This window comes from Gymnoscopelus microlampas, assembly GCF_963454915.1.
Source record: "Gymnoscopelus microlampas genome assembly, chromosome: 13".
Lineage (NCBI taxonomy): Eukaryota > Metazoa > Chordata > Actinopteri > Myctophiformes > Myctophidae > Gymnoscopelus > Gymnoscopelus microlampas.
The window spans coordinates 37,873,691-37,893,532 of record NC_139950.1 but is presented as its reverse complement, the minus strand read 5'-3'; the positions used below and the strand labels follow the sequence as shown (position 1 = coordinate 37,893,532).

Sequence of the window (19,842 nt, the reverse complement as noted above, 5' to 3'; positions counted from 1 at the left end):
CATTGGCTGAGACATCTTGAACTAGTGTATTCAATAATAACCCAACAAAGTTTGTTTAGCATGGTCAAAACTCAAAACACATCATGAAAACATTGTTATCCAAAGACATTAAAATGTTAAGATTGCAAAGTGATTTTGTAATAAAAGCAAAGTAGCCATTGTAACAGCAATTAAACAAACACAATTAGTTTGTGTTCTGCAATGAGCTGCATGCAGCGTGAATACAAGTTAGTGCATGTTCATCATCACACATGACAAAGCTTTGCTTGTCATGTTGCTTTCAGTTAAGCCTCAGTCCATGTGCCCTGTTTGCCAGAGATGCAATGATGATACACGGCTGACCAGAGAGTCTCACTGCCGCCTTCTCACCACAAGTAGCTGAAGGTTAGGTCTCAGGATCCCTGGCAGTTAGTACCATACGGTGATGTGCATAGTGGTGCAGTGATCTTAGTCTGACACATTCAGACTAAGCAGGCTAAGAAGCAGTTTGTAATGGCAAGCAACCAGGTAACATCAGAACTACGTTACCCATGAGTCTTTGGGAGACTGTCATCCTTGGCTTCACAGGTTGGCCAGACAACGAGTGACTGACAACAGCGATAGCCAGTCAGAGCCCCTGACCCCTCCGTTAAACCACTTTACCAAATCAAGAACATAAGGGAGGGACTTGTGAAGCCAGTACCAGTTTATACATCCACGGCAAACAAACACATTTGCCATTCCAACAATCCTAAGACTTGTCTTGACTACTTTGTTACACGCGGTGTCGCGCAGCAAAAATTGCCAAACTACATGCTTACAACACTTCACACTGCGATGCGTTGTGAGCTTGCAGATCAGCTATTTTTGGAACTAAGTATAAATCAGGCTTTAAACCTTAGTGCAACCTTCGCATGACATCAGCATAAACGTGTCAAACAAGACAAAGTAGGGGTCAGAGTGTGATGCAACAACAAAACAGCAGCACCAGCAGCCACAACCAGTTGTTGAAGTCCAGAATGATGGCGGATGCAGAGCTGAACGTTCCTGGACCTACTGTACAGTGCAATGATTATTGTTGCCAGGGACTGATTCTGTCAGCCATCGTGAAAATGAAGTCCAGGGCGTGTTGCTGTACCTTGCAGGAGCCTTGTGTGTGTGTGTGTGTGTGTGTGTCTATGCATGCGTGCATGAGCAATAGCGTGTGTATAGGTGCAATATCTGGATGTGCATGAATGTAGGATCCAGTGTGTGTTTACCAAACCTGGGTCAAATATTATTTGCAAATTCTGAGTGTTTGTTTTAACCTGCTCGGCAGTACAGAGGGTTGGGGTTTACTACATAAGAACAATTCAGGTAGTGACAGGTGGTATAAATGTTTTTATTTTATTTTATTGTAATTTAATTGCCAATTCCCCCCATGTTCCCTGTCACTGCCAACCCCTAGTTGTTGGTCGTGGGGAGGGTGTAGACAACAACCACGTCTCATACACATGGAGTCCTCCGCCACAATCTTTCACCTGACAGTGAAGAGTATCACCGGAAGGGCGTAATGTTTGCGTAATGTGTGCGTAATGTGTGCGGAGGAACCCTTTCTCTCTCCCAGTTCCACTCCCTACTGAACAGGTTCAATAGACCTTGTTCACTGCAGCCATTATGACATGAAATAGATGGGTAGACAGGTTCCAATCCATTTAAGGTCAAACAGAGTCAGAGTGCTGCTATTGTGCATGATGAGTCACTGCAATGCCTCTGCTATACTAAATGGAACAGAATCTTAGTATCATTGGTAACACCTGTGTTTACCATATAATTTCATGCCAATATGGCTGCCGTGAAAAAGGTCTATTGTGTTCACTGGAGCACCTGGCCAAGCCTGGAGGCACTGTGGAGGAATCGATGTCCAGTATCCACGTGGTGGGCAGGAATGTTTTTGTTTACCCCTGCATCACCTGGACACTCTCAGGACCAGGTACAGATATATGTTTCTGTTAACCAGAGAAGTATCATAGATTATCTTTATAAAGCTTTCCTATAATTGTCCAAACCAAGGATGGCAGGGGAACAGGAGCAATTTCTTTTTTTTCTTTTTTTCTTTTTACAAATGAGCGAGGCCTTGAGGCTAGTGCCTGCGCCCAACAGCTTATGGCCTCGCGTGGCAACAAGTGTTATCACTTGTTTTTTATCTTGCAATGTAGCACTTGTTTTGATTTGTGTCAAATATAAAGTGCATTACAAATAAAATGTATTATTATTATCATCACATGAAGCAAAACGAGTGCTCCCTTCCCCGAGTATCAGCCAATCACAGGCTGTCTCAGCTGAAGTCTTCCCCAGCCCTCCTTGGAAAAACATTAATGCCCACTGTATTGTTCTATGTGGCAAATTCCACAATACATCTTCCATATGCTGTTCCTACTGAGTCAAAACAAACACTAAGAATGATTTGCAAATCCAGGTCTGGTGTGCATGTACAGTATGGTATTCGTGCGTGCACATATGAGTGCATGTGCAGACCTTGCTGGACCACTTGCACGCCTCCTGGTGCAACGACTGGGCGGCGACCAGAATGGGTTGATTGACAAGTTGGCTGGCCGGCATCATCAGCAGTTCTGGCTCATAGTCATCCTCCCCATCAGTAAACTCATCTTCATCATCTACCTCCCTCTCCAATACTGCCTCATGCTCAGGCTGGGGGGGGGGGGGGGGGGGGGGGGTGAAGGAGGGATTGAGAGGAGAGGAGGGGGAGGGCATCAGAGGATGGGAGTGAGAAAGAAAAAGGAGGAAGGTGTAGAAGAAGGGAGCAGGTGAGGGAAGAAGCCACAGATGGCAGGAGGGAAGAAAGCATTGAAAACATTTAAAGACCCTTACCACTCATACAGGTGTTTTCAGTGACTATGGCTGAACACCTCTTCTCACGGTTGTGTGGGTATTAAGCACAGTCTAGGTTTGATGACAGCTCCCTCAACACTCCTATCAGTTTTGCCGCAAAAAGGCCAATTTACCTAGACTAGAGGTTAAATGTGCAAGAGTAACTGAAAACACCTGCATGAGTGTTCAGGCCAGGGCCTTTAATACAGCATTGGAAGAACAGAGGATGGAAGAACGGAGGACAGGAGGTCTACAGGAGGGAGGAGAGAAGGATACAGGCATCAGGACGGAGGAGGAGGATGAGAAGGAAGATGAGGAGGAGCGGAAGCAGAGTTGCATGTGCAGACAGCAGGAGGTTTTATAGGAGGAAGGTACAACAGAAGAGGAGGGAAGTTTGCCGGGAAGGTGGCTAGCAGGTTGATACTCTATATCTCACTGTGGATCAGCAGCAAAGAAACAATCCCCAACATGTGTGGTTGGTGTCCTTCAGTTCCAACTCGTTTAGCGGAGGAGAGGAGCTGCCTTGTTTTCACACACAACAGCGCACATCTGTTAGTTTATAACAGCAGCGTTTAGGGGTCCTGGCAGACTGGAAGTTTAAGGTGTGTGACTGTGTGGGAAGTGGAACAGATCGTTTCACCTGCTGCGTTTTTGAAACGAGCCGTCTGTTTAAGACGCCTGAACCACCCATCAGAACACAAATGTTAATTTTTAGAAAATCAGCGGAGCTGGAAGAGTGAGTGAAGGCAGTAAGAAAGCACCAATCCTGAATAACAATAAATCATTTGCACAGACTAGCTGTTCTTGCACAACTACAAACACACACGTCACACACACACACACACACACACACACACACACACACACACACACACACACACACACACACACACACACACACACACACACACACACACACACACACACACACACACACACACACACACACAGAGAGAGAGAACATAATACATAATACAGGATACAGTAGCAAAAGGTAGCTAGTCAGAGAACCACACCGTTCAGATGCTTCTGGCTTGATTTGATTGGGTTTAAATAGAGCAGGTGATTAGTATGCGGGGAGGAGTAATCTTCACAAGAGTGGTTCTCCGCCTCTCTAACATTAAGCCTGAGTTTGAGTTGCGTGCAGGTGTCACGCACTGAAAATAGGTGCGGCTATTTTCGGTGGATGACACCTGAACGCAAGTATAATGTGTTCATCCGTTAGTGAGCCTGCAGTACATGCGGACACCTCTACCAGATGAAATTGGAATCGAGACACAAAGTAACAGTTTAGTTCTGAAAAGAAAGACATATCAGAGGACACCATATCACGTCATCACATGATAGAGAGAAGAATCCTGTGCTTACTATGAAAATGTGCTATAATTATATAATCCACTTGTTCGAACATTTACACACCTCCTCTTCAACTTGTAAAACTTAGCAGTTGAGCACAGCATCTGATTAAATCTATACGTATTTGTGCTCTGTCTGGTCAAGGAACCAGAAGTAGTGATTGATTCCATTAATTCTTATTGTTTGGAGAAACAGGTCTAAAAATCTAACTTTTAGCACAAATGAACGCAAATAAAGCAGATTGTGTTTTATGTATTGGCTTCTATACTGTTGTTATTCTGTGTAATATAGCAACATCACTGAGACAAGTTCATCTTATGCGCAAAATGTATCTTATGTGCAAACATACCAGGCAATAACAATAATTCTGATTCTGAATGGTTTCTTGATCACAGAGCACAGATGTAACAAATAAAGGTCAAGGAAAATATTTGGATTGAAGTTCAACATGGCTTCAAAGTGAGTATTCAAACTCTGTGTGTGTGTGTGTGTGTGTGTGTGTGTGTGTGTGTGTGTGTGTGTGTGTGTGTGTGTGTGTGTGTGTGTGTGTGTGTGTGTGTGTGTGTGTGTGTGTGTGTGTGCGCACGTGCACATGTGACCGCACACTGACCTTGCTAGACCACTTGCGTGCTTCGTCATGCAGCTGCCTGGCTGCCACCATCATAGGTTCACTGAGCACCTCTCCAACCTTCTGCTCTGGAAACTCTTCATCCTTCTCTTCTGGAGGAGGAGGGCGGGGTGGGGGCACCTCCCCTTCGGGTAGAGGAGGCTTGGGTGGAACCTGCTCATCACTGACCTGCACGCACACGCACACACACACACACACACACACACACACACACACACACACACACACACACACACACACACACACACACACACACACACACACACCACACATACAGGCATGATACTGTATGTGTTAACCACTTAATCATTTATGTTGTGTGGAAAAGAAAATGGATCATCATTCAATAAAATCTGTTACAGATCTGTTACAGATACTAAGATCTGAACATGTCACTGAAATGAGAAACGTTAGAGAAGTTAAACTTTTGAATGTTTGTAGAGAAAACTAGGCAACCAGGTGCTCACCGGAGACATAATAGTCAAAAGAACTATTTGGATCAGACGGGATGCAACATCAGATAAAATGGGAGATCCAGGCAGTCGAAGTTAAAAGAGGGAACAGCCGTTGTCTAATACGATGGCAACATGTTTATGTTATGTTTATGTCTTAATAAGGGCAACCAAAAAAACAGCCCTGATGAAGACCGCTTCAGGTCGAAACATGTTGGCGTTGCATTAAATAAAGGCTGTCCCCTCTTTTAACCTTGAGTGCCCGGATCTCCCATTTTGTATCTTTTGAATGTTTGTATTTGGAGACAGATTTTACACCTCAAACCAGAGTGTGTGCGTGCGTGCGTACTTACGTGGAGCTGGTCTAGATCAGGGGGTGGAGGCGGGAAGTCAGGCTCCTGAGGTTGGAAGGCTTCTCTGACCTTCCCCACTGCAGCCAGTATCCTCAGACAGGAGTCCAGGTAGGCCTTCTGGAGAGCTGGGGCAACGAGGAGAGGAGCCATAGTTTGAGTGGAGACAAGAACTTCAGATGGGAGAATCTCATGCCTTTGACCCTGGAAGTCCTTGTCAGATTGTGATCCGTACCTTTGTCTTGTATGTTCCCAGCCACCGCCTTGGCATCCATCACCATGGGTGAGATGGTGTGAGACAGGACGTCTGAAGCGTGTTTCACCGTGTCCCGGAACCGTGGATCCTCTGAGTTCTCCACTTCCCTCTTTGCCACCAGCAGAACTCGATTAGCTCGTCTAGCTATGCTTGTTGCCCCGGCAACAAGCATCTGGGGTTGGACATTGGCCATGGCAACACGGCACTTGTCAATGTCTTTCTTTATAGCTTCCTCTGAGGCGTCTAGCAAGGACTTGGTGTCTATAGCCTCATCCACCAGACCTAGGAATAGATAGGCACACGCATGCAAACAGACACATAGACACACAGATAGACAGACAAACACACACACATACACACACACAAATGGGTTAAACTTGATGTTGGTCCACTGAGGTGTGTAAGATACACAGTGCGTACAGAGACACGGTAGGCGCTGTTAATATCATGGTTTCACTTAATTCAGTTGCCTGATGGAGACCCTGTTCAGTTGATGTATTGCTAATCAATAATGTTTTGGTGGCTGCAATCCAGTGTGTGATTGCAGCTACCAGTGTGTGATTAATTCCCTTCAATCTTCACATGTACTGTACCTGTATCCTGCACCTGCACTAAAACAGGTTTCAGTTTAGGAGATTTGTGTACCCCAGAAACCCCAGATATTAATAGTAGTAGAGATGTTAATAAATGCTGTCAGACCTAAAGCACTCTCTCACCAGTGAGTTTTTCTACATTGTCGATCCATTGGTTCTTCATGGTGTCAAAGTGCTCATAAGCTGCTTGGTTTCCAGGGTTCTTCAGCTGGATCCGAGCAGCAGAAGTCACCTAAATATGAACACACACATATCACATTTGACTCCAGCTGTCTAGACTACATCTGGTGACTGTAGTCTTTGATGCCCAATTCACACCACCAGCATCGCAAGTCCACGGTGCTAACCACAACGCTGAAGCAATACATCGGCTGTGTCCGAGGTTATGATGAGTGACAGGCTAGCTGTCGTGTGCATCTGCTGTGAAGGTGAAGAAACGGACTGTATGGGGTAGCACATTTTGGAAGTGGACTGTATGGGGTTGTGCATTTTGAAATCAAAGATTTAAATTAGCATATCTAAATGGGAAAGGAATGAATATTGAGCGACTACATGACCTCTTTATCGGTTAATATGAATAGATTGTTTACAAACATGCTGTCCAGCAATGCAACAGGTTGACTGTACTCCATGTGAACAGCTCTCCTGTCGGGGCAGAGAGCAGCTGGTGTGCCGGTTCAAACAGAGACGTTCTGGTTGTTTATGTACTGTAGACAAACTACAAACTGCTACAAACTTTACTATTTGCTACATGCATACAGCAGTACATTTCTGTCAATTGCAAGTGATGTTGAATGATTGTGTTTCTAGACCACGGCCAGTGAGAGCCACCGGTGCTCAGCGAACAGTTGCCAGCTGACTGCACCCAGCAACAAAGCACAAAGACAGGCAGGAGAAATGCAGGCAATCTTATCTCACCTCCGGTGGCTTGCTTGTAAACGATTTATACATTTTAGGCATCAAATATGCCGTAGTTTTCCAATCTTCATTCATTCCACATGCACAGCCGGTAGTAAAAAACTAAACAAAAAGTCACAGCTTCTATACAGCAGTGAAGCACCCGTGGAAATGCTGGCTGAAAGTGCCTGCTGGATGGAATGCCCGGCATTCCACCCGGAATGCCTGCTGCAAAATGACACAAGCAATCTTTATCATCTTGATGAATAAGCATAAACAAACTGCTTCACAAGAACAATGTGGGCGTAACTAAGAGATTCGCTAGGGAATATATATTTTATATACACAAACTAACAACTAAAAAGTAATAATCGTGGTACAGTATGTCCGGGTTTTAATACGGTGTGATCCATTCTCTGACGGATGGGGAGGAAAATGTCCTGTCCCTGGTGGTTGGAGAAATGGGGGGAAGAGGGGGGCTGATGATTGGTTGGATGCTAGTGCACTTCAGCAAAGTAGAGGTTTTCTCAGCTTCGATGCCACGCTTTTTTCTGTTGAGCGTCCCAACTTTGTTAAAAAGCGTGGAGACGCTCGTCTGCAAAGACTTTGCATTGAAACTCGCTGCTCAGTCAGAAATTGCCGACATTGGTGTGAATTGGGCGTGATACCTGGAACGCTTACACTTGAGTTATACTTGGCCGCGCATCGCAGCGTGCACCTAAAATAGTACATCTTACGAGCTCACGTTGTGTGCTATTTTTAGGTGCATGACAGGAGGGCGTGGAAGGCAGCGATTCCGGAGTCCCGAGTTGGTGTTGGCAAGATCGCACTCTTGCATCGCATCGCATCTGGATCAGGTGGGCCGGCATGCTTTTTTAGAGCATGTATATTTGAATGATCAATCAATCGATTGTGTTCCGGCTTGGATCAATGGAACTAATGTAGTATACTTTACAGTAAGTTCCTATTCATAGGTATCACAAAGAAAACCATTTTTTCAAGGTTTTAAAGAACAAATATCATGACATTTCTTAAACATAGATTTTTTATATTAATATTAAAATCTTAGTGATTTGCCAATTATTTGGGGGCCCACTTGCATTACCCTCGTGGCCCACCAGTGGTCCCCAGACCACAGGTTAAGAATCACTGCCTTACACACCAAAACAAATATACAGTACTGTATATAATTAGTAAATGACTGCAGCAAACAGACGCACCTGTGGTGTGAGCTCCCTGGCGTGTTTCACAGCAGCGTGTATCCCCTCTACTGTGCTCTTATTGGCTGTTCCCACAGCGGCGGCCTTCTCCGCGGTGGCCCCCAAACGACCTGAGTGAGCCTCGAAGTTCCCTGCACGCTCATCAAACACCTACAACACGCATGACCACTGTTACAGTCTTACAATTTACAATTTAGGCATTTAATCCAGAGCGATTTACAGTAAGCAAGGTAAACAAACACAAGGTACTGTAACATATCAAATGCATATACATAGTCATCTAGGATCATAGGTAAACAAAGAACCTATCATCAATCTAAACAGTATAATATAAAAAAATATGCCAGGTCTACAAATGAATCTGGCATCTGTCTACATAACATGCTATCTAAATGACATTTTAGCCTTTGCATAAGCCTGCAAGGTCGTCAAGGCTAGGGCAAGTGCTACAGCCAGTACTAAGGGCTAAAAGATAATAATAATTTCTTAAGGATGATAACCCAGTTTAGCCATGTGTACACACACACTCATTTTCATCTGTTCTATGGACCACTAGCATATTTTTTAACAATCCTCAAGGACCACCCACCCCACCTCCCCACAACAATATAAATCTATAAATTAATTCTATTTCATTTTCAAAAATAGCAGTTCTATAATTAGCTCGGCTATTTTCACTATTCGTTGTATGAAGTACAGTATAGAGCTTTATTAATTGAATGACGAATAGATGGATCTAAGAATAAATGAACAACAGCAGCTTGTTGTTGGAACATCACTTACCTCCTCTCTGTTGGGGGTCTCAGGGGGGGCAGTTGCAGACACAGCTAACAATTTGATGGGAGTGGTGGTGTCACTGAAAACATCAGACACTTCCTGGGTCATGACCTCCTGCATACGCCCCTTCAGGTCCTGTTAAAACACAAGTTAATGTATTGGGTCTTATTTTGATTATGTTAATTATTACTAGTATATGTATATTCTTTTTTTGTACTTGATTGGGTTTTTAGACTAGTGTTATTCTATTTTAGAAAAGCCTCCTGTGGACGGGTGTTGAAAACTAGCACTCATGCTATATACACTTTAAAGTGAACTATCCTTTTAAGCAATGGATCTGGTTCGTCCAATGTGATTGTGATGTTAAATAAACATAACATAATGCAGACCACATGTGAGTGAGCCTGGATAGAACGTGGAACATGCTATGGCACAATGCTGGCCAAAGGATGACACATTTTCAGTTTACAGTACTATGAGCATACTTCACCTTATTAGCCACCAGGTGGCACCCTTTACCAATATAATGACTATATAGGAATAGTACCTATCCTGAGGTGAATGTTCAGCAAAAATTATAGATCTACATGGCCTACTATATACCCCCGGGGGACTACAGTCAATATATACATATATATATATATATATTTATACATAGTATAGTAAAGCATAAGTGGTACCACTTACAATACTTGTAGTACCTGTAAGCCTTAAGTCCTGTGTGTGTGTGTGTGTGTGTGTGTGTGTGTGTGTGTGTGTGTGTGTGTGTGTGTGTGTGTGTGTGTGTGTGTGTGTGTGTGTGTGTGTGTGTGTGTGTGTTATACCTTAAGACAGTCCTGCAGCTGTGCAGCTGTAGCGCGTGCAGGAGGAGCCTCAGCCTCACCTCTGGCGGCCATGTCGGCGAGGGACACCATCAAAGCTTCAGTGCGGTCGGAGCGTCCAATCAGATCCTGTCTATATGGGCCTATGAGGCCTCCTGCCAGCCTCCTCCCCTCCCCCACCATTCCTCTGATCGCTGCCTGACCTGGGGAAGAAGGGTCATCGGGGTCATTCTCACGCACTTCACACTTGGCTGCCTAATTTCACACAATCTCTCTCTGTCCTTGTCCTTGACATTGTGTCTGAACAAACAGAAAAGCTGCTATGTTGGCCCTTTAGTATGTAAGACAGAGCAATCTCACTGCAATGTATTCATTATTATTATTATTATTATTATTATTATTATTATTATTATTATTATTATTATTATTCATAGGAAAATAAGAAAAATATACATTTCTCTCTCAAAAGGTTTTAAGTAAAAAAGGAAAGGCTATTGCATGCAGTATGTCCTGGTTGATGTCAGACATCAAATAAAGCTATAGATATAAGACAACAGCATTAAGTGGGTACCTGTAATGAATTGTAGTCTCTCACATTCTGCTCCATATGGAAGCAGGGGATTTAAGCAAAAAAGGGACAAACAATCAAACTACAAAACAGACATACGGCAGCAGGCAGAATGCTCCCTGAATCAGTCAGTCGGTCGGCCAGTTAGTCAGTCAGTCAGTCAGTCAGTCAATGAGCTCTGTATGAGGCGATTCAGTGCAGGTGTTTAGGGAAATGGCATCAATCGTCACCGAGGGCACAGAAAGCAGGTTGGCCTCCGGGTGCTACGTTACAAACGATGCAGGACTGAAGCATTTGATTCTCTAAACCCCCCCCCCCCCCCCCCCCCCCAAGGGCCTGTCTATAGCCTCGAATCGCTCACATCTTTCATGATGCTGCAACTGTCAGCCAAATGCACAAGCAATGCAAAGTCTCTCAGTCGCTAACACATACCCACTTTCACACGCCATCCAAACATCAATAAAGGCTGACAACAGGTATGCAAGGTCTGAGGTTTTATTTTAGACCCAAATTGTGATGTCATCCCTCCCCAGGGGCAGCATTCAACACCACCACCACCACCACTCACCTACTCCTCTGTCGTCTACCCCGGGACTGTTAACCCAGCGTAGAGCCTGTTCCATCTTGCCCTCCAGGGTGACGGCGGGCTTGGCTGGCCTCATGTTGGCTACGGCCCGGTTGGTTTTGGACTGCAGGGTCAGAAGTGCAGCGCCGATCTGCTTGGCCAACGCACGGGCTTCTGGACTGTCGCCTTTACCCCTGAGATCAGCAAACAGACAGCTCAGTCTAGAGTTAGCCATCAGCTCGAATGAGAAACGAGCAGAGCCTGTTTAGTCTCACGTATAGGCACATGATCGGATCAACCAATACGTCTGGTGCCATTTAAATTCAATGTAGGGCTTAAAATTGGGTGGAACCATTCGGAAATGTAAGAAATAACTGCATTGCTGAACCAAAGCGAAGACTTCAGGGCGGTTATTCAGACGGTATCAGGGTGGTTACCAAAACAGTAGACGTAGGTTTTTTAGCAGAGGTTTTCTCTGCTGTTCTAGCTTCTACATTGAATTTAGATTTCCCCAGATGTATTGGTAGGCAGATCTTCGTCTTAGTCGTGCACCGGAGTCGCAAACAGAAAACAGCAGATCGGACATTTTCAGTGGCTGACACGATGCGCAACCAAGTATAATTAATCAGGTATTAGGTTACCCTTCTTCACCAAATTCCCTTTAAAGCCTAGAAAACATTTAGGACAACTGTTGACATCATACAGATGATCTTCAGTGTTAGTTATTTACTGTATATTCAAACGGCCCTCCACCACACCAGGTCCACCACCAGGGTTATTAGACATCACCTCATCCTACACCTACACCCAGTACAACAAAGGGTTTGCAACCTGATGGTTGGACTGATGTCCAAGACTGACAGACAACAACAACGCATTGTCCAGGCAGGAAAAATACGCCATTTAGTGATGACATGAGGCTGCAGTTTGAATCTGCAAAAGAAAGACCCTAGGAATTACTCAAATTACAAGTCACAAATCATGTTGTGTGTGTGTGTGTGTGTGTGTGTGTGTGTGTGTGTGTGTGTGTGTGTGTGTGTGTGTGTGTGTGTGTGTGTGTGTGTGTGTGTGTGTGTGTGTTGTGTGTGTTGTGTGTGTTGTGTGTGTTGTGTGTGTGTGTGTGTGTGTGTGTGTGTGGGTGGGTGGGTGCGTGCGTGTGCGTGTGCGTGTGTGTTTGGGGGGGGCTTAAGAGGAAGAGAAAAGAAGAGAATAAATGTACTGTTTGCGTAGCTCGACGAGTCTGGCAGTGAGGCCTGCAATCTCGCTGATGGAGCGCAGAATGTCATCCCTCTCTTTAGGGTCTTCACACAGATCTGCAATACGCTTGGCCTCTGCTAGCAATGCCCTGATGTTCTCCTCTCCTTCAGGTCCACCGTTAGGATCAGCCAACCAAGCCTAAAGATTGCATAAAGTATACAACATATATTCTTTTCACATCCACTGACATACAATACATGAAGTGTCTTTAGTTAATGGAGGCTGGAGGATGCGTACTCTATTCAAAAGCCAGTCAGCATACTGTCATTTCTTTGTTTTACGAGGAAGCCATTGAATTCCATTAGTTTCAGTACAATATCGAAATCTACTTGCAGAGACATGAAACTCACTGAATTGGTCCTTTAACAACCCATTAAGACCCGAGGCCGATTCTACAAAATTCCCTCTAAATGAGTGGTTCTCTAACTTTTTTTGTGCTACAAGGAGCACCAAAATGATATATGGACCCCCCCCCCCCCCCCCCTCCGAAAAGGTTTTGTGTTAATGTTTTTTTTTAATTATTGAAACACTTTCAAGATCTTTCTAAAATGTACAAGATCGCAGATCTGCTATTTTTGAACGCTAAAATAAAAAATGACACAGATGCTTTCCATCCACAGATGGGTTCTAATGGGTTAAACATTTAAGCCCTACAGTATATACTTCGGCGTACAGCGAATAGCAAAAATAGCCGTTCTACAAGCTCACAACGAGTCGCAATGCAACACATAATGACATGTCCAGATTAGGGATGCCAGGTTGAAAGTGCTTAAGGATTCCGGTGTTGTGTTTGTGTCGCTCAGACTGACCTGTGCAGCATCCAGCCTCCTGGCGATAGACTGCTTGGCGTTGATTAAAGCCTCCAGTCTGCGGGCAGCACTGTCCACTTTTCCAAACAGCAGGTCTAGACCCTGGGAACACTGCAGTGCACGCTGTACACACCCTGGGGTTGACCCTTGACCTCTAAAGAAGACAACACACACACACACACACACACACACACACACACACACACACACACACACACACACACACACACACACGTTATTGTATGACTATGATCATAACCTAGAGCAGTGGTTCTCAAACTTTTTCATGTCAAGGACCCCTAAATGTATGTGTATTTGGCCGGGGACCCCCATCTGAAAAGATTTTGTGCCAAGGACCCCCATACAAGATTTGTGGTGTGAACATTTTCAAAAATATTCAGACATTTTCAGAGAATGTCAAGATGTTTTTAAAATAGCTGATATATATATAGGGCCATTTTGAGAACCCCTGCATTAGAACACGAACCACCATAATGTGTAATGAGAGTTACAACCACATAAGGGTTAATTTGGTTCCTAACTATCCAATATTTATCTGGGGACCCCCTGGAACCCCCTCAATGACCCCTGGGGGTCTTTGAGAACCAATAACCTAGAGAGGAACAGGTTAGCTGAAGATTACAGTAGGACAACAGTAACAGTTTTCCAGTCTTGGTCACACTACAAGCCTGTTTCCGCTCGCTTGATTACTGGTATATTTCATTTGGGTGTCCTATGGGAACGGGTGTCAATTTCGAATGTCGGTATATTTCGTACCTTCAATATGACACCCTACCTTGTCAGGATGCCTGCATTGAGTGTGAATGCAAAGTGTCACTTCACCGTGTGTGTGTGTGTGTGTGTGTGTGTGTGTGTGTGTGTGTGTGTGTGTGTGTGTGTGTGTGTGTGTGTGTGTGTATTACAGTTGAGGTTGGGTCGAGAGTAAGGTCGAGACAGAGCGAATGTGTTTACCTGGAACGCAGGTCTGAGATCTGCTCGGTCATCTGGCCGAGAGCTTTGGCGGTGCCCAGAACATCTTTCCTCTCTTTCCCAGCACACAGTTCTCCCACCTTGGCAGCCTCATCCAGGATTACACGTATGGCAACCTCACCAGGGTCTCCTGTGTACAAGAACACACCACACAGTGTAGTAGATGTAAAGCAATGATCAAGTTTATCAGAGGACAAGAAATGCAGTTTTTAACCTTTTAACTAGACTTTGAGTATTTAGAAAAGCCATAGCCTCTGGCCATGTGTATTAAAAATGGCTTTAAAAGATTATCTTATCTGTATTGTTTAATATTGTGTTTTTCTTTTTTTCTGTAAAGCACTTTGGGCTGCATTTGATGTCATGAAAGGTGCGATACAAATAAAGTTTATTATTTAAAAAAAGAAAATAGCCGACCTACAGTACAAGCTCGACAATAACATACCTTGTTGTCCATGAGGGTCTTTAAGCCAAGCTTTAGCTAGTGCCATCTTAGACTCGATCAAAGCAAGAGACCTTTTCATAGCCTCCATGTCCTGAAGTGAGAATGAAACAGAGCATCATGTATACCTTTGTCAAAAACCCAGTCCTGGACATGAAATTAAACAGTTGTCATATTTTATAGTTGTACATAAAATACCAGCATCACTCAAAGCAATGCTGTTTACCCAAAATCCAATGACTAAAAGCTTCAGTTCTTGTTTACCGACGATAAGGGGCAAAATTTACATTTGAGAAAAGTGAAGTAGGGATTTTAATAAAAATCATAAAAAAACATTTAAATGTAAAAATAGTAGACCTACAAGCTCACAACGCATTACGATGTGATGCGTTGTGAGCTTTTAGATCTGCTATTATCGCTATTTGGGGGTGACAGTGTTGTACAACAAAGGCCTTAAAGAGATAGTTCACCCCCAAAATGATTGATTGATTAGTCACCCCATGGGGACTTGAATTCATGGATATTTTTTTGTTTTTGACGCATTCCTAAGGCAATAATTAGATGACCGGCAGCGGTTCCGGTAGGAGACACAAATACTCTCCTTTGTGTCTCCTACCGGAACCGCTGCCTACTGGTCCGCTGTTCATCAAATTATTAGCTTAGGAATGCGACAAAAACAAAACAAAAATCCATGAATTCAAGTCCCCATGGGATGACTAATCGATAGAAAAAAAGTATTTTTGTTGGGTGAACTATCCCTTTAAGTGGTTAATCAGACTAATCAATTTGGTAGATTAAAAAAATCTATCATTTGTCAATTGTTGATATATAAAAAATAAAACAACTTATCACTTATTTGATTAATCGAAAAAGTAATAAATAGAATAATCCCTAAGAAAATAATCAATAGTTGCAGCAAGTATTGAGTATTGCCTCAGATGTATAGCCATGAGCTCTGTGTTGCTTTGCAGAACCCGGAATAGGCTGTTTGCAGACACAAAAGCTTTTTCCAGCTCATGAAGCTCTGATAGTAAATGGACCGCTCAATATCGGCCATCTACAATGGATGTGCATGGACATCAACCAGCTTATCTATCTATAATTCATGAAGTGAGCAGACATGCTGGGCCATGGTTTCTCACACGCACTAATAAGGGCTTGTAACAGGCTCACTTGAAATATGCAGTGTATACACAGTGCAAAAACAGGAACCCACACACATCCCACACACATGAACCTAAACACAAACAAGTCCTTGGCTGGACAAGTTGTTAGCTGGCTATAAACATGCAGTGATACAGGTTAGACTTCTGAAAACGCCAAAAAGTCCAAATCAAATCAAATCAAAACTTTCCATCAGATCACGTTTTATTTGCACATCGACTGGCTCATCACAAAGTGAACCAATGCCAGAGACATGAAATCAGTCAAATAGAATTAGCAAAGACGAGAAAGAGACTAGACCTTAAGGACAAATTACACTTCGCCATACGACTGTGTCGCTCACCGAAAATAACAGATGTTTAAAAACGTGTGAAAATCCGTCATTTTCGGCGAGAGTCACGGCCCTACGACAAAGTATAAAATTAGCCATTAGCAGCTGGAGCAGTTAATGGCTATTTACAGTAAATATGTCAGTTATCAAGCTGAAAAGTTGTACACAACATTGTTATTCAAGTAATGTAGTTCATATAAAGACACACTGAGTGACACAATGACACATACTGGACATATATTATATATATACCGTATATATAGCATAATATAGTGATGACATACTATTTATACAGTACAACATCACATGGGCTACAGACAGCCAGCCAAATAAAACATTCACCACACCACACTTACTTTAGACAGTAAGTACCGACATTGACGGGTTATGAACATACAAACATTGACCCTTCCTCACACATCCACATGCTGCAGCACTGCGGAGGGGATCGGAAACAGGCTTACCTTCTACAGGGAGGAAAAGAATGGAGGAGGAAGAACAGAAAAAAGAAGAAGAAACCAAGAGTTATAATATCAAGCCAAAAAAAAAGTGGAGACAGAAAGTAAAAGAGACTGAATACTGATGCTGCTCTCTGCAGCGCAGAAGGACATGGAGATGAAACCTCAGCTAGCTCTGGGGCAGTGTGTGGTACAACAGTGTCGCTTGGCGAAAATAGACGATCTACAAGTCGCAGGTGACACCATTGTACGACTGTGTATAAATTAAGCATAAGGGTGTGTGGGTGGCTGATGCCGATTCTACAAATGCCTTCTAAATCAGTGGTTCTCCAAAATGTGTAGTTCAAACACTTTCAAGATTAAAAAAAAAGGCAGATGTACAAGCTCGCAGCGTGGCACGAAGTGATGCGCTGTGAGCTTGTATATCTGCGTTTTTTAGCCAGCGCTAAAATCTAAAATGACACAAAAGGCTTTCCCGGTTTTAATGGGTTAAGGATCTTTGCTTATAGTACACCGTGATGTAAGCAATACAGCTGCAGCTAATCAAATAAATAATGGGTGTGTTAGATTTAAGTGTCAAAACTGTCTATGCTTGCTTTCATTAGCTGCAACTGTGTTTCTTAGTAGCCTGCCATGTTTTTTTAAAACTGCTGTAGTTTTTTAAGTTGAACTGGATAAACAAACAACAAAATCAGCCTAAGGGTGAGCTGAGGGAGAGGATGCTGAGTTTGTGCGTCAGTGAGTGAGGGAGTGGTTGATGTTGAGGATGCAGGCTCAGGACCGAAAGTGATGGCTGAGAAAGTGTCAAGTGAGTGAGTCAGTTGGCCAAGTCTGGCCTGGTACAGTATGTCCTGTCCTACCTTGTTAGCCCAGGCATCTTCATCCCACGAGGTGAGCTGCAGGACTCGTATTATCTCGTTGATTTCGGCGCTCATCTTTTCAAAGGTGAACTTTCTGTTCCGCTCTGCCTCTTCCACGCCGGCGCCTCGACTGCTCTTGGTGGCCACGAAGATCTTAATGGCTGAGGACAGTGAAGACGAACGGGACTTCTTAACCACTTAAACCCCAGCATACCGTATTGTTGCGCTGCGACGCGTTGTGAGTCGATCGGCTATTTTCAGCGAAAGCATTCCCCACAATGACGGAAAACTGAAAAGACCCTAGCATAGAGCCCTGAGGGACTCCGATCAACCATATGGGGTTTGAGTGGTTAAGTCCGACTCATGCTTTGTCGCAGGACAGTGTCGTTGGTCGAGAATAGCCAACCCACCACAGGTACGAATCGCATCCGTCATGCGTTGTGAGCTGGTAGGTGTGCTAAAGAATGGCCAAACAACATTTGGCCATTCTCAGTGCACGACACCATCACATGACGAAGCATAAATTAATCTTTATGGTGACACTAAAGCCTCACTAAAAAATAACGCAACCGAACAAAGCTTTAACATCTGTGTATGGTTAATCTCTTGACACAGCATTAACCACGTAACCCATATATATACTTTGTCATATGACGAATAGTGAAAATAGCCAATTTACAAGCACACATTTCGTTTGCATTTTTTCTTTTTACTTTTGCTTATTGTCACCTATAATGTTATGCCCAAAATAGGGACGCCAGGGTTAAAGTGTGTTAAAAACATGCATACAAAATTAGGTTTAACCCAGAAATACACTACTACACCTAATGCATCAATATACTGTATCAACCACAGTCTTTTATACAGTAGCTCATATTCTTTTCTTTTTTTGCATCGTTATGACGGCAATTTGTTTTTCAATTTGGCTTAATGTTTCCTGTTAACAACCGTAACATGGCTTCTATGTTGACACAGTAGAACGTGTATGGTCTGAATATATGCATAATTGGGAGTTGTAAAGCACATGTAAGCCAGTGGGTGGTGCGTGGCAGTCTGACAGACCTATACGGACAAATTACTGTAATTATCACTGTTGCTATAACAACTGTCGCAGCCTCGTTAAGCCAGATATTAATACTACGTCGCAAGGCGGTGTCGCGCATCAAAAATAGCCAACCTACAAGGTCACATTGTGTCTAGGGCTGTCACGATTAATTGTCACACAAATAATTGTGATTGAACTTTGGAACATATGGATACAAATTTAAATTATGTTGACCTTTTAGGCTTCATAATCAAATATTGCACAGGGCAGATATGACAAATAACTCAAATATACAAAGATATAATTTTACACGCGTCACAAAGTGACGTGTTGTAAGCTTGAAGATCAGCTATTTCTGCTTTTTTTAAGTATTTGGGAAAAAAAATCAACATGAAAACGATTCTGACGATTATGCAAAATAATGTAATTACGTAATAATTGTGACAGGCCTTATTGTGGCCTTATTTTCGGTGACACCGTTGTGCGACGGAGCATAAATTAGGCTTTAAACTGTTCTACCTCACCGGTGTACCAATGTCTCGCACGCGCGAGACCAATGTGTGAGACCAATGTGTGTGTGTGTGCGAGACCAATGTGTGTGTGTGTGTGTGCGCGCGAGACACACACACACACACACACACACACACACACACACACACACACACACACACACACACACACACACACACACACACACACACACACACACACACACACACACACACCTGATATGAGGACAGGCAGTAGCTGTTTGATGGTGTTCATAGAGTTGAACAGCATCTGTCTGTGTTCCTGGTGAGTGAGCTCCTGTTGTCTCTCTTCAATCATCTTTGACATCTTGGTCATCCCTGAGGAGAGACAACAAACCTTACAATTGTATCTCCATATTTCATCTTTCACCTCTCTTTTTACAGCTTGGCAAAGCTGTCAATAAACAGACGCTGCAACTAGTCGTCACTTTCTCACTTTCTCACTTTCTCCCTTTATTCCCTATTGGCTTAAGGCCAGCCAATGAGGGGTCGCCAATGGCTTCCAATAGACCCCTTAACAGACGACGTCACACTGAAGAACCAGTATGCGCCCGCAGGCCGGCACCAAATGAAACCGATTTTGTGAGGTCTCGCTAGGTCGCGCCTCACTAGTCAACACACAAGAG

General features: G+C 43.6%; 1 protein-coding gene across 5 annotated transcripts in view; it reads right to left on the bottom strand.

Annotated features, from left to right (window-relative positions):
- Positions 1–19,842, bottom strand: part of LOC311059355 (vinculin-like) — a 48,377-nt gene that overhangs the window by 2,583 nt on the left and 25,952 nt on the right. For 2 of the 5 annotated variants that reach the window (XR_014602157.1, XM_084077217.1), the window contains exons 5-20: positions 19,412–19,534; positions 17,642–17,802; positions 14,832–14,922; positions 14,372–14,519; positions 13,400–13,553; positions 12,553–12,728; positions 12,165–12,266; positions 11,337–11,527; positions 10,204–10,403; positions 9,386–9,514; positions 8,603–8,752; positions 6,609–6,717; positions 5,872–6,174; positions 5,640–5,764; positions 4,817–5,002; positions 2,497–2,670 (exon numbers count right to left, since the gene is read on the bottom strand). Coding sequence is in view for 4 of the 5 variants with exons in the window: in XM_084077217.1 (XP_083933343.1) it covers positions 2,497–2,670; positions 4,817–5,002; positions 5,640–5,764; positions 5,872–6,174; positions 6,609–6,717; positions 8,603–8,752; positions 9,386–9,514; positions 10,204–10,403; positions 11,337–11,527; positions 12,165–12,266; positions 12,553–12,728; positions 13,400–13,553; positions 14,372–14,519; positions 14,832–14,922; positions 17,642–17,802; positions 19,412–19,534 (2,522 nt within the window). In the remaining variant the exon portion in view is untranslated. The remainder of the gene's footprint in view (positions 1–2,496; positions 2,671–4,816; positions 5,003–5,639; positions 5,765–5,871; positions 6,175–6,608; positions 6,718–8,602; positions 8,753–9,385; positions 9,515–10,203; positions 10,404–11,336; positions 11,528–12,164; positions 12,267–12,552; positions 12,729–13,399; positions 13,554–14,371; positions 14,520–14,831; positions 14,923–17,641; positions 17,803–19,411; positions 19,535–19,842) is intronic. The other 3 variants (XM_084077219.1, XM_084077218.1, XM_084077220.1) reach the window with 3 other exon arrangements.